The 15,632-nt window shown below is 37.2% G+C and overlaps 1 protein-coding gene across 22 annotated transcripts in view; it reads left to right on the top strand.

The window, feature by feature from the left end:
* CPQ (carboxypeptidase Q) overlaps positions 1–15,632 on the top strand; it is a 567,207-nt gene that overhangs the window by 375,905 nt on the left and 175,670 nt on the right. For all 22 annotated transcript variants that reach the window (XM_069600550.1, XM_069600568.1, XM_069600545.1 and 19 more), the window contains one exon: positions 2,998–3,109. In XM_069600550.1, coding sequence (XP_069456651.1) covers positions 2,998–3,109 — 112 coding nt within the window. The remainder of the gene's footprint in view (positions 1–2,997; positions 3,110–15,632) is intronic.

The raw sequence follows: 15,632 nt of genomic DNA, 5'->3' as shown, positions 1-15,632 counted from the left end.
TTGTTTGCTTAAATCAGATCCAAATGTGTTACAGCTGATATTCATTTCTGCCTGACCCTGGCACAAGATGTAGTGACTTTGTTATGTGTTACTGGGTTATCCTTCGTGAGACTGCACTAAGCAATGCTAAACAGACACCACGTTAACTGAGACCCCCTGCACTGCTATTTTCCAGGTATAGGTTGAAGCTTTTATGATTAGGAAAATTCAAGTTTGTTAAACATGTCGCTGAATTTGAAGTAGTTTTCTGTCATCACCTAGTTTTTGAATCAGTTAATATTAAAATTACTGTCTCTTGATGATCCCCAGTATATTCTTTTCTGTAAGAAAAAAAAATTAAAACAAATAATAATCCAAATAGTTTGTGATCATTCTTCCATATCACTGTGCCAAAGTCCTTATCCTGTGAGATAACATTTACTCCCCTATCATTCAAAAACACTTCCATCTTTGAACTATTAGTTTAAGTAATAATTCTGGATTGGAGAACAGAGATATTTCAGAAAACAGAAAGAAGTATGATTGTAAAAGCAACCTCAATTATTCCAAAATCTGAAGCTTAAAACAATAGCTGCCTTGATTTACTGACTGATGTATTATATGAGAAAAAGTTGATTAAAACAGATTTTGACACTTTTTATCCACTGGAACTTGAACTTCATTGGGAAAATGGTTCTGAGAGGGTAAGCATGTTGACTAATTGGCTTGTTCATCCCACAGGGGATTATACCACTTTCTGAACCAGAATTTCCTGCTATTGCAACATGTTTTTTCTTTATTCTTTTTTTTTCCTTAGAAGCAATCCATTTGGGTTCATTACATGGCCATTTGTTAGTCTGGGGCATTGTGCTTGTTTGTGACCACAGTGAAGTCATAGTAAGTCAGGACTGTCTGTATACACAGAGTCAATGGGAGATCCTGCAGCTGCTCAGGGAAGACGGCCGTGCTATGGGTCACTCTGACATTTGAAACCCCAAATCATGCTTTCCCAAAGTCCTGGGGCACTTTCATGTTGATCATCAAGAAGATTTGTTCGAGTTTGGTTTGCTTATTTACTGTATGCTATTCATAGGATCAGACTGTTGAACTTGGTTTTTTAAGCTTTTTATTGAAGTGTAATATTCTCAGTATTGAAGTGTAAAATTCTCAAGCTGGAATTAAGATTGCTGGGAGAAATGTCCACAGCCTCAGATATGTAGATGATACCACTCTAATGGCAAAAAGCAAAGAGCCTTTTGATGAGGGTGACAGAGGAGAATGAAAAACTGACTTAAAATTCAGCATTCAAAAATCTAAGATCATGGCATCCAGTCCCATCACTTCATGGCAAACAGAAGGGGAAAAATGTGAAAACAGTGACAGATTTTATTTTATTAGGCTCCAAAATTACCAGAGGCAGTGACTGCAGTCATGAAATAAAAGGTTCTTGCTCCTTGGAAGAAAAGCTATGACAAACCTAGACAGTGTATTAAAAAGCAGAGACATCATTTTGTTGACAAAGGTCCATATGGTCAAAGCTATGGTGGTTTTTGTTTGTTTGTTTGTTTTTTGGTGGTTTTTCCACCGAAGCATCAATTCTTCAGTGCTTAGCTTTCTTTCCAGTCCAACTCTCACATCCATACGTGACTACTGGAAAAACCATAGCCTTGACTAGATGGATTTGACTAGATCTGGTTAACTAGACTAGTCAACCACAGGCTTGACTAGTATTTATACTCACACTCGATATATGAGAGTTCCAGTTAGTCCACTTCCTCACTAATATTTTCTATCTTTTTCATTTTAGCTATTTCAGTGGATATGTATTGTGGTTTAACATATATTTCCTTGTTGATAATGAACCTGAGTGACTTTCATTAGTGATTTGTGTATCTATCTTTGAGAATTGTCTGTTCAAGTTTTTTTTCCCATTTTTCTATCATTTCACTCTCCTTTTAGTTACAGTTTCATAGGGGTTCTTTATATAATCAGAATATGGGACTTTGTTGAAAATATGTTTTATAAATATTTTCTTCTCTGTGGGTTGCCTTTTCACTCTTGTAATGAGATCTTTTGATGAACAAATATTCCTAATATTTTTAAAGTCCAGTTTATTATTTTTTCATTTTATAGTTTGCAGTTTTCTTATCCAGTTTAAGAAATCTTTGCATACTCTAAGTTGACAAAGCTCTTTTCTGCTTTCCTCCAACATCTTTATTTAAATTTGTAATTCATCTGACTTGCTATTCATATATTGTATAATCCAGAGATCAATATATAATTTCCATGTAGATATCCTGTTAGCCCAGCATCATTTTATTTGGTTTTTAACTTGTTTAAAATATATCTGTGAAATTTAGTTTTACTGAGATATTTTTATATTTTTCTAGTGATAATTATTAATGATTCTCAGAAAATAATTTAAATCTATGATGGTGTAAAATTTATAATATAATCTATAAATTTATTTAGCATGTAAGTTGAGATATTTCTTGGAAGTTATTCTGTTAAATTAGACTCTAGTTTGTAATACCGGCATATTTATTCAACACTAGAGTGATTTATAATGCACAAACACAATAATTAAAAACAAATTAATTGTTCTTGCTTTTTCATTTAAATTCAATTCAACACATGTTTATTATTTGTCTGCTAGAATTTGGGACAACTGAGAATATGGTTGAAGTTTTGAGCTCTATCTGCATGTCATTTAGGTTTCAAGCCATATAATAAACTTGTCAAACATCCATCAGTAATAAATAATTTTTCTTTAGCATTCAAAATTATATTAATAGAAGTACAAGATGAGAAGTTTTATTCATATTAAGATGACCTTATACCCCTTATGTAATACCTCTATACCAAGTTTTCCATTAGCAATGACACAGTTCTTTTAAAAAGTAAAAATAGAAAAAAAAAATATAAAACTTCTTTTCTGTATTTGGAATGCCTGTGAATGCTTCTTCTTTGATGTCATTTCTGCTTGGTTTTTATTTCTCTTTTTATTATTTGTTCTAGGTTGTACTGGTCAGTGGACATCTGGACAGCTGGGATGTCGGGCAGGGTGCCATGGATGATGGTGGTGGAGCCTTTATATCATGGGAAGCCCTCTCGCTTATTAAAGATCTTGGTAAATATTTAGAAAGTAGTTAACCAATGTGTGAGGTTGTCAGTGGTGATATTTAACTCAACACACAAAATGCTCAGCAGATTAGTTGCTGTGGAATGTTCAAAGATGCTCCTGAGGTCTGTATGTTTTTTGTCAGTTGATTCCCAGAAAAGAACTAATTTGTCCCCATAAAGAACGAAATTTTTATTCAAGTGTCCACCAGACAGCCAAAGTATCAAATATAATCAGCCACTGGGGAAAATGAACAAGGTAATAAAACTGCAGCAAATGCAACCGCATCAGCTAGAGACTATGTAAGGAAACCATAAACAAGTGGAAAGAAAAATCAGTAGCTCACCCACTTCCTTTTCCTTGTTTAAAGACATCACCTAGCTGCTTGGATAGCTTTGCTGCACTCATCTTTCCATATCCGGAGTCAAGGCGAGCAAAGTAGGCCTGGAGGAATGATTCTTTTCACCACAGTGAGGAATCCAGCATGAAAAACTGGACCTTGCAGGTTAAACTAGACATGGGGGGAAAATGGATAGGCATACAAAGCAAGAACTAATTGTGAAAATAGTTTATTTTGATGACCCTATTTGCAAACAAAAAACATACATTTGCTTTTTGTGGGCTGGTCAAGAGGTGGATTTTAAGTGAGGTTAGAAACAATCAATCTGTAATGACAGTTCCATATCTGAATCAGACTAGTGGTGGTTTGGAAAATGCCTCATCAGCAGAATGTTTCCATTGTGACTGTGGAGTTTTAAATGTCATAGAGATCAGAGCACTCCCTTTGGTGAAAGCATTCCATTGCTTACTTAAATACCCATGTGTTCAAATCTAAGCTTTGCCTCTGACTTTTAATGAACCCTTGAAAGTGAAAGAGGAGACTGAAAAAGTTGGCTTAAGGCTCAACATTAAGAAAACTAAGATTATGGCATCTGGTCCCATCACTTCATGGGAAATAGATGGGGAAACAGTGGAAACAGTGGCTGACTATTTTTCTGGGCTCCAAGATCACTGCAGATGGTGCTTGCAGCCATGAAAATAAAAGACACTTACTCCTTGGAAGAAAAGTTATGACCAACCTAAATAGTATATTGAAAAGCAGAGATATTACTTTGCCAACAAAGGTCCGTCTAGTCAAGGCTATGGTTTTTCCAGTAGTCATGTTTGGATGTGAGAGTTGGACTGTGAAGAAAGCTGAGTGTGCCGAAGATCGATGCTTTTGAACTGTGGTGTTGGAGAAGACTCTTGAGAGTCCCTTGGACTGCAAGGAGATCCAACCAGTCCATCCTAAAGGAGATCAGTCCTGAGTATTCATTGGAAGGACTGATGCTGAAGCTGTACTTTGTACAGCTTTGTACTGTACTCCAGTACTTTGGCCACCTCATGCGAAGAGTTGACTCATTGGAAAAGACTCTGATGCTGGGAGGGATTGGGGGCAGAAGGAGAAGGGGACGACAGAAGATGAGATGTCTGGATGGCATCACCAACTTGATGGACATGAGTTTGAGTGAACTCTGGGAATTGGTGATGGACAGGGAGGCCTGGCGTGCTGCGATTCATGGGGTCACAAAGAGTCGGACACAACTGAGTGACTGAACTGAACTGGACTGAACCCTAAATCAGCTCTTTAAATGATTTTTTATCTTTTTGGGGGGACTTGAGCCCTGTTTTTTTTATTAACTAATTTATTTTAATCGGAGAATAATGATAATATTGTGATGGTTTTTGCCATACCTCAACATGAATTGGCCACAGGTATACAATTGTTCATCTTAACAATAGACTACTGAAATTGTCTTGATTGGGGCAAATCTTTAGTGTATAATTTTGATTTATATCTTACTTGTGTTTTAAAATGGAAAAATGGAAAGGTGACTGTGCAATTTCTTTACTTCTAATTAGACCAGTGTCTCACAACCCTGGCATTATTGCTATTTGGGGGCAGATAATTGCCTTTTTTTTAATTGAAATATAGTTTATTTACAATGTTGTGCCCATCTCTGGTGTACTACAAAGTGACTCAGTTATACATATATATGCATTCTTCTTTTGTATTGTTTTCCAATATGGTTTAATCACAGGTCATTTTTTTAAATGAACTAATTAATAACTTTATATTGTTTATACTTTAAACATCATTACCATACTGAGCACCTACTATGTGAAATCATTCTGTGAAAGCTGAGCATATTACATACTCTCTGTTCTTAAGACCCTTAGAATATAATTGAAGACATTCATTTGCACCTACACACATAGTTACAAATATAAAATATCAAGTCTGCTTTTAGAATTGGGTAATATTTGAAAGATAAATTGTCCAGCAAATAAAAACAGAAACACGCATTCCTTCAGAGATCTGGGAAACTCCACATGTAAATTCTTTCCTCTTCTTCCTTAAAAAAAAATATACCCTTGGCTATCTGCCCTTAATTTCATTCCAGAATGAAGTGGGTTCGAGAGATGAGGCAGGCAACTATCAAAAATTTTCCTCTCCATGGGGCATAGATATTTATATTGGAAGTTAATTTTAATTCAGTGTGTTCCAACCAGCTTGGAGGCACAATGGTAGTGTAAAGAGAGAACTAGACCCATCTCCATTAGATTTTTAGGTCACTCTGTGCCACAGACTGCTTTCTTGGCCTGGGGCAGGTCATTTGGACTCTCTGGATTTGTTTTCTTCATCTCACTTCAGCTGTTAGCCTCCAGAGTGTTTTACCTGCTCTTGTTGTTGTGCAGCCACTCAGTCATGTCATGCTCTTTGTGACTCCATGGACTGCAGCACGCCAGTCTTTCCTTGTCCCTCACAATCTCCCGGAGTTTGCTCAGATTCATGTCCATTGAGTCAGTGATGCCATCCAACCTCACCTTATTCTCTGTCTCTCCCTTCCCCTTCTTCCCTCAATCTTTCCCAGCATCAGGATCTTTTCTAGTGAAACAACTTTTCCCATCAGGTGGCCAGAGTACTGGAGCTTCAGCATCTGTCCTCACACTGAATATTCAGGGTTGATTTCCAAAAGGATTGACTGGTTTAATCTTGCTGTCCAAGGGACTCTCAAGAACCTTCTCCAGCACTACATTTCAAAAGCATCAATTCTTCAGCGCTCAGCCTTCTTTATGGTCCAACTCTTACATGTGTACATGACTACTGGAAATGCTATAGCTTTTGACTATGCGGTCCTTCATCAGCAAAGTGATGTCTCTGCTTTTTAATATGCTGTCTAGGTTTGTCATAGCTTTTCTTCCAAGGAGCAAGCATCTTTTAATTTCATGGCCACAATCACCATCTACAGTGATTTTGGAGCCCAAGAAAATAAAGGCTGCAACTATTTCCATTTTTCTCCATCTATTTGCCATGAAGTGATGGGACCAGATGCTATGATATTAATTTTTTGAATGCTGAATTTTAAGCCAGCTTTTTCACTCTCCTCTTTCAATTTCATTAAGAGGCTCGTCACTTCCTCTTCACTTTCTGCCGTTAGACTGTTATTATCTGCATATCTGAGATTTTGGTATTTCTCCCTGCATTCTTGATTCCAGCTTGTGATTCATCCAGCCCAACATTTTTCATGATGTACTCTGCATATAAACTAAATAAACAAGGTGACAGTATATAGCCTTGATGTACCCCTTTCCTAATTTTAAACCAGTCCTTTGTTTCATGGTGGATTCTAGCAGTTGCTTCTTGACTTGCATACAGATTCCTCAGGAGGCAGATAAGGTGGTCTGGTATTCTCTTCTGTTTAAGAATTTTGCACAATTTGTTGTGAGCCACACAGTCAAAGGCTTTAGCATAGTCAATGAAGCAGAATTAGATGTTTTTCTGGAATTCTCTTGCTTTTTCTGTGATCCAATGGATGTTTGCAATTCTCTGGTTCCTCTGCCTTTTCTAAATCCAGCTTGTACATCTGGAAGTTCTCAGTTCACGTATTGTTGAAGCCTAGCTTGAAGGTATTTTAGCATTACTTTGCTAGCATGTGAAATTAGCACAATTTTATGGTAGTTTGGACATTCTTTGGCATTGCCCTTCTTTGGGATTGGAATGAAAACTGACCTTTTCCTATGATCACTGCTGAGTTTTCCAAATTTCCTGGCATAATGAGTGAAGCCCTTTCAGAGCAGCTGTCTTTTAGGATTTGAAATAGCCCAGCTGGAATTCCATCACCTCCACTAACTTTGTAGTAATACTTTCTAATGCCCACTTGACCTCACATACCAGGATGTCTGACTCTAGGTGGGTGACCACACCATCACGGTTATCTGGGTCATTAAGACCTTTTTTGTATAATTCTGCTGTGTATTCTTGCCACCTCTTCTTAATCTCTTCTGCTTCTGTTAGGTCCATACCATTCCTGTCCTTTATTGTGCCCATCTTTACATGAAATGTTCCCTGGTATGTCTAATTTTCTTGAAGAAATCTCTAGTCTTTCCCATTCTCCTGTTTTCCTCTATCTCTTTGCACTGTTCACTTAAAAAGGCTTTCTTCTCTCTCCTTGCTATTCTTTGGAACTCTGAATTCAGTTGGATATATCCTTCCCTTTCTCCTTTGCCTTTTGCTTCCCTTCTTTTCTCAGCTATTTGTAAGGCCACCTCAAACAATTTTGCCTTCTTGCTTTTCTCTTTCTTTGAAATGATTTTGGTCACTGCCCCTGTACAATGTTATGAACCTCCATCCATGGTTCTTCAGGCACTCCATCAGATCTAATCCTTTGAATCTGTTACTTCCACTGTATAATTATAAGGGATTTGATTTTGGTCATACCTGAATGGCCTAGTGGTTTTCCCTACTTTCTTCAGTTTAAGTCTGAATTTTGCAATAAGGAGCTCATGCTCTGAGCCACAGTCAGCTCCAGGTTTTGTTTTTGCTGACTGTATAGAGCTTCTCCATCTTCAGCTGCAAAGAATATAACAATCTGATTTTGGTATTGACCATCTTATAATGTTCCTGCATAGAGTCATCCCTTGTGTAGTTGGAAGAGAGTGTTTGCTACAACAGTGTGTTCTTTTGGGAAAACTCTGTTAGCCTTTGTCCTACTTCATTTTGTACTCCAAAACCAAACTTGCTTGGTACTCCAGATATCTCGTGACTTCCTACTTTTGCATTGCCATCTGCTATGATGAAAAGGACATCTTTTTTTGGTGTTGGTTGTAGAAGGTCTTGTAGGTCTTCATAGAACTGTTCAACTTCAGCTTCTTTGCAGTCAGTGATGGAGGCATAGACTTGGATCACTGTGATGTTGAATAGTTTGCCTTGGAAGTGAACTGAGATCATACTATTGTTTTTGAGACTGCACCCAAGTACTGCATTTCAGACTCTTCTGTTGAGTATGAGGGCTACTCCATTTCTTCTAAGGGATTCTTGCCCACAGTAGTAGACATAATGGTATTCTGAGTTAAATTTGCCCGTTCCTATCCATTTTAGTTCACTGATTACTAAAATGTCAATGTTCACTCTTGCCATCTCCTATTAGTGTCTTTTCTAGGCTTGAATCTTACTTCCTTCATCATGGGACTCTAAATCACTGTTAATTGAGTTGAATTCAGTTGCATGAATAGCATGCAATGGTGAATTGAATTATCTTTCTCCAGCTTTGAAACTACACTGACTTCATTTGCTTTTGAAAGTAGTAGTAAGTCTCCTTCAATTCAGGATTTAACTCTTCTATAGATATCTGAAAACCTATGTAAATATATGAATACAGCTCTAAAGAGTAACATTTCTTTTGAGTAGGTGTTAAGAGACAGCATGCTATACTGTTAAAACAACACTATGGAGCCAGACTGCCTGGGTTCAAATCCCATCTCAGCAACTCACTAACATGTGGCCGTCAGTAAGTTACTTTCCCTTTCTGTGCTTATTTTCTTACCTGTGAAACGGAAATAATAATAGTTCCTATCTCACAAGGTTGCTCTGAAAATGAAATAATCTATTTATATAATGTACTTAAAACAGAGCCTAACCCATCCCCAAAACTCAATAAATTAACTTTTATTATTTAATAAGCATGATCTAACAGTACTGTATTTTTTACTTAAGGGATTTTTTTTTTTTTTGTCTTAAACCTCTCATCTGCTCAGTGATTGCCCTGCCTCCTAACTTAATATGTTAATTGTAACTCTAGGGCCAGATGCTATGATATCCCTAAATATCCTTTTCATTTACTGTTAAAGTCACTGTCCATTGTATTATGGAAATCCATTGACCTCTTCAGTTTTCCACTTTCATAGTAATTTTTCAAGAGTCTAAATTTCTCCTGGTCATCTTCTGCTTCCACTTTCTGCTTAAGTTGAATGCCCAGAATCCACACTACATCTCATATTCTGCAATTGCGCCTACTGAGTCTTACTCTTTAATTTTAAAATTAAAATTAGACTGTTGATTTCTGTTTATAGATTACCTATGTGTTTTAATATGAAGAACTAGGTCTAACATGTGACTGATGCCTTCTAGATGAAAATTACTGATTTACTTGAATGAGAGCTAGCACTTTGGGCTAGAGGCCAAGAAATGGGTTCATAATTATGTTACTTAATTACATTGAGTCCAGGCTATTTAGTTGGTGAAATATGAAAGCTCTATGGCAATCTGTTTTTCCAAGAAAAGTGAGACTTCTTTTGGCTGCTGTCCCTTGGACAATATGTCATGCAGAATGCATGTCAAAGTCCCTCAGTGGGGCTTGTTAATTTGAAGTGTTGGTCTAGTGGGACTTTCTGATATTTAGGCATATTGTTCTAAGATTCATTCTTCATGTCTCTTCTCTTACTACTTTTATAGATTCACTCTTTTGCCCAAGTCATCAGCTAAAACCAGATTCAATTAATCTAACAGAAGAGATATTTGTACTTTGCAAATGTAATCAGTCATTTCTGAGTAACTGTCAACAGAAGGCTATTTGCTATGAAATGCTATTGAATACTTTTTTGTGTTTGTGGTTTACTGGACTTGAAACTCAGTGTTTATTTGAAATGTCATTTCCTGGAATGTTCTGGTGTCAGTGGACAAAGCCTATGGCCAAAGAAGTTATGCTTCAAAATGTTCATTTGGCACTTGAATAATAGACCACCATCCATCCCCAAATTCTTCCAACTTTACCATTTTCCATTAAGTTAGAATTTTTAATTTTCAGGCCTAAACAAAGGGAAAAAATTACAGTACTACCTGGTTGTTGAAATGTTGGATATAAGTGAAACATCTTTTTAGAGAAATTTTAATGTGAGTATCTTGACTGTAATTTTTATAGAGTTTGAAGTCTGTGTGTTAGAAAATATTTTATTCATATTTCATTGAGTCAACAAATATTTAATATACTGATTGAATGTCAGTGTGCCAGATACCTTGCAATAAAGAGGAATGAGACACAATCCTTGAAGTCTTTGAAGTAAGAGAGACATTTAGTTTAAAAATTGCAATGAAATTGTTATAAACACTTTAACTGAAATATGTGCAAATTACTTCAGGCAGCTGGTAAAAAAAGGGACCAGCATGGCTTGTCTGGGTCAAGGCACCTTCACAAAGGTGATATTTGAGCTTTCTTTTATAAAGATAAATAGAAATTCTTGAAGCAAAGGGGGCACAATGAAGGATTCCCAGCAGATTATAGAGCTTCCAGTGCTGTGCATCGTTAAAAATGAGGAGGAAACTGTTGACAGTTAACAGTCATGGGACTGTGGGGAGAAGGGAAGATTTGCAGAATTGCAAGAGATGCTCTTTTTACCTCCTATACATACATACCATTAGATTTTTTAGTAGTGAAGCTGTGTTACTTTATTAAGGAAAAAAACCCTCAAAATTTAAAAAAAAAAAATTCTTGGTATTGCCATCACTAAAAATAGTCTGCTAACAGGAACTACAGAGCAGAGGTATGAAGTAGGAAGAATCACACATGAGTCACCAAGCCTTCCAGGCCCAGAAGTATACACAGCCAAATGCATGCCAAGGCTTTGGTGTAGTTAGAGCTTTATGGAATTATTTCTAATGCAGCAGGTTGCCTCTTAGAGGTGGGGACCCATCCAGGAAAAGGGTTTTCTTCTCCCAGGCCCTGGTCAAGCCTCCCTTGGAAAAGCCTCAGGAAGTTCAATCCAGAATATCTGAGTTAGGGATATGAAAAACTTCCAAGAGAGGGACACCTGAAGGGTAGAGCCAGTGACAGAGAAAGCCTGAAGCCAGCTCAGGACTAGCCCACATCTAGAAAGAAGAGCCCATTGGAAAGAATCTTCTCTTATGGTCAGATAAGTTTGGGAAACTCCCTCTTGGTAATTTCATTATTCATTAAAACACATTTGTTGGGAGAGTCTTCCATGACTCAAGTGTGCTTTGGAAGCCTTGCTCTGGGCCATTGCCAGTGTTGGCAGAAGTGAGGAAGAATCCAAGAATGCTTGCTGAGGTACAGTTCATGGAACTGAGTACAAATGGCCGTGGATTTATTTTCATTCTAGATTTTGTGGGTTGTCTTTGGGCTCTTGTGTTTGCCAGAATATTGACAAGACATAAGCATGTAATGGTTCCTGAATTGGCATGGGGGAGATTATTCTTTTATTATGTCTTGAAGAGCATTTGTACCCACCCAAGTGCAAATTTAACCTAATACATAACTTTATTTCTGTACTATCTGAGCCTATTTTATTAAGATGAATGTAGTATTATTGGAAATGTTTGACATATGCTGAAGGCTCTCTCTGCCAGGTTTTTCTGTGGCTCCAAGTACATTAGAATTTGTTAGGATTTATTTTTTCTAGGAGGAAGTTTTATCTTAAAACATTCCACAATGTTTAAATTCCCTCCTCCCATTCTAGATGCTGTTCCTCTGCAATTATTTTGTGAACACAATTATTTAGGAAACTTACAGCCCTGGGAAAGATTTCCTATTATACCTCAATCCCTTTAGGAAATAATATGTCTGCTTCTGGAACTCTCCATTAACTTGGAAAAAAATTAACTTAGAAAAAAATGTTTTCCCCAACATTACACTTTATTAATTTGAATTTTAATGTACAGATGGTTGTTTGCCTTTTTTTTCTGAACAAATTTTGGTCTTGATATTTTATGATTATATTTAGTGATGCAAATACCTAGAACAATGGAAGAAGTAAAAACTGATTTGCTTGCTTTTTCTCTTTTTTGTGTAAAATCTAAAAGTAGATTTATAGTAAGGGGACATTTATGGCTCATTCTCATGATCTTTAGAGGATGGTACTCTCATTTTTATTCAGCTGGTTATTTCCTCTAGTGGCAGGTTATGTAATGTCTGGCTTTACCTTAACACTTGTGGCGGATACATATTTTTGCAGCTGGGAATTGCTGAGAACTTTTCTTAAGGTTTGAACACATTGATAAGTCTCAGTAAAACACTTTGCATCTTTATATCTCATTCAGATAACATAAACAATTCCACTGGTGTGTGTAAAGAGATGTAACTGTGTAGATTGATCTTCCAAATGTGTCATGAGATAAAGTAAGATTTATTAAAAATGAATCACTTAGAAGGTATCCTACCTTTTAGTTTGGATGTGATAGGGGAGACTCTGTAGTCCTTTTCAAGCCTTAGACTACATTAATATTGCTGTTATTATTTTATCAGTTAGCTAAAATATACCATTTCTTTGTAAAAATAGACAAGACCTTGGCCCAGTGACATTCAGCATAATGACTAATTCCTCACTGTGTGACAGAATCTGGAGGGGTGGCAGATGAATGCTGTGAGAGGAAGGGTCTCGGGGGGCCCCTCTGGAGCATACTCAGCTTCTCCCACATCTAATTTGATTTGGCCTGTATGCCTTAGAAAGCTAAGAAATGTGGTGTTGGTAAAGGAAATGGAAGCTTTGAAAGTTGCTGCTATTTATCCTGGAGAAGAACAGCTATGGAAAAACAATAATGGTATCCTTAGCACCCGAGTGGATTTCTTCCCACTCAAGAATGGGATCCATATAAGCCCAGGGCAGGGCTGTCTCAAAAATGGAGGCTACCTCATTAAAACAGTGTCATCACAGTGTTGCACAACTTGGCTCACAAGGAGATCTCCTCCTTCAGTAGTAAATGTTGAACACCCACTTCATGGTCAACAAATAAAAGGGATAGGACACAGATCCTTCCATCAAAGAGATCACAGTCAGGAACTGGTAGCTTCACATGGACAGAGATTTGAGTCAAGCCTTGAATGGGTGGGAGACAGGAGAAGAAAAGACAAAATTAGAGCTCAGGAAAGTCCATGGTTTTGAGGAGTGGAGGACGCTTTTGTAAATCTAGAGCAATAGGTGAGTGAGGAGTGGTGGGAAATTAGGGTCAGTTTGTAAAAAGGCATTGGACACAAAGCTCAGCTTTGGAGTTGGTGTTCTAGGCAGTAGGAGCCACTGAAGATTTTAAGCATGGGATTGACTTCTTCTAAAGATACTGGGTAGGCTGTGGGATGAATAGAATGGAGACACAGGAAAGTAGAGTCAGGGAGATTCCAGCTATACAGAGCCTGGAAAACCAGAGTTTGGGAGTTACTAAGCAAAGTTTATTTGCCATGTAGCTGACAAGCCAGCTTCTACCTCTCTATGCTAAATATACCAAAGAGGAAGTGCTGGGGTTTCCAAGGATGCTGTGTTCTTTGCCGACACACTTCTCTGCATCCTGCTTAATGCTACATTTTGTGAAAGCTGAGGTCTACTGAGCTTAGAATGAATTCCATTCCAGTAAGTGTGCCTAAAAACAGAAGTCTGCAGACCAAGAAACAAGGAAATATATTATGAACCTCTGCTTGGACCTTGGGAGATAAGGATTTAGTTTAGTTCATTTTTAGGCACCACCAACCCTGTGAACATCCTCAAAATCAAGCTCTAGGGATGGAGAGTTTCTACTGGGTGTGTGCCAGAAATGATAAGTATTAAATTAAGTTGACTATTATAAGATTACTTATTTGTGATCCTGCTAATGCCATCCTCATATTGGATAAATCATTGCTAATGAACTGATGCCCAGTCCATGTTCTTGTTTGACCTCAACATCTCCAGACTGTACCATGTGACCCAGATTTCATGGGCTTTTTAGCCCATGAAATCCTCCTTCCTTAACCCACAAATAACTCAGAATCTGTAGGCAAATGAGAGGCAGCATGGATATATACCCTCCTTGTTGGAGTATTGAGGGTTCAAATCCTTCTATGCTATTTAGTAGCTGTATTATGTTGGACAAATTTATTTAACCTTTAAATCTCCATTTCCTCTTACCATGGTAACAGCTTATCTTGAATTGTTAGAGGATAATTTGAAATAATTTAGATAGTATCTGCCCCCTCAACTAGATCATCGGTAATAATAACTATGATTATTAGATGCTAATTGCCAAAGCAAAGGTGGATATTCTAGCAGAGGGTATAATCTTAGGATTGACTTTGTCTCTCAAGGCTTGATGTCTGTATTCTTTGCACAGTTGGGGTTGGCTGGGGTCATCCCTAAAGCAGAGAAGCCTCATAATGAAAGAACAGTAGTTGGCTCCAATGAGCCCAATTCACATACCATCACCCCAGGATAGCCCGCATCCATGAGCATATATAAGGCTAATCTATAAGGCTGATTCTCTCCTCATTGCTGTAGAGAAGGGCACTAAATAGATGCTTCAAAAATGTGACACAGAATTAAAGTAACATGCACAGCATATGGGAATGGAAAGAGCTCCATCTTTTTTTGTGTCTTTTTAGCTTTCTGCCAATATCCTTAAGCTAGTAATACCGTATTTACAAAGACTTATAATAGCTACCAGGGAAGCCCTGTATAATATCCCTGAAGAAAAATAAAATAGTAAAATCAGGAAATAGCTGTTGAGAGCAACATAATCTACTACAAAGTAAATTGAAATATAGAAAAACTTAAAGTGGGGAAAACAAAGAATCAAATCTAGTTCTTACTCTTATAACTAAATTCTCAAGAATATTTCTGCTTTTTAATATAATAAAAAAATCCTGCACTTTCCGGTCATTCTCAGAGGATCATCATGCATAGAAAACTAAGGAAAATGACCACTGATGCTTGAATTATTGTTCTTTCTCTGTAATAATGGCATCTTTTAAAAGAAATACATTTAAACCGTAATTGAAAGTATTCCAAGTTATGGCTTTGATTAATGTGTATAGGAAAACATGTCAGGAACTGATTTAAAGGCTGTATTTTTGTTCTCATCACCATAGACCATATATCCACTTAGCCATCCCATATTCAGTTGTTTCAGGCAGCACTTTAGAACAAGGGAAGATTTCATGAAGTGATTCATACTAGAATTACTCCTTTTAAAAATTTATTTATTTTAATTGGAGGCTAATAACTATACAATATTGTATTTGTTTTGCCATACATCAACATGAATCTGCCATGGGTGTACAGGTGTTCCCCATCCTGAACCCCCTCCCACCTCCCTCCCCATACCATCCCTCTGGGTCATCCCAGTGGACCAGCCCCAAGCTTTTGAATCTTTGCTTTTTGGTATTTGTTATCAATTTTGTACCTTTAAGAACCCAATCTTCAGTACCCATTTTTACTTGGGAGCGAGATTACTGGC

The sequence above is a fragment of the Ovis canadensis genome, chromosome 9, assembly GCF_042477335.2.
Source record: "Ovis canadensis isolate MfBH-ARS-UI-01 breed Bighorn chromosome 9, ARS-UI_OviCan_v2, whole genome shotgun sequence".
NCBI classification, from domain to species: domain Eukaryota; kingdom Metazoa; phylum Chordata; class Mammalia; order Artiodactyla; family Bovidae; genus Ovis; species Ovis canadensis.
The sequence above is the reverse complement of the archived record's forward strand: the minus strand, read 5'-3'. Positions and strand labels throughout refer to the sequence as shown.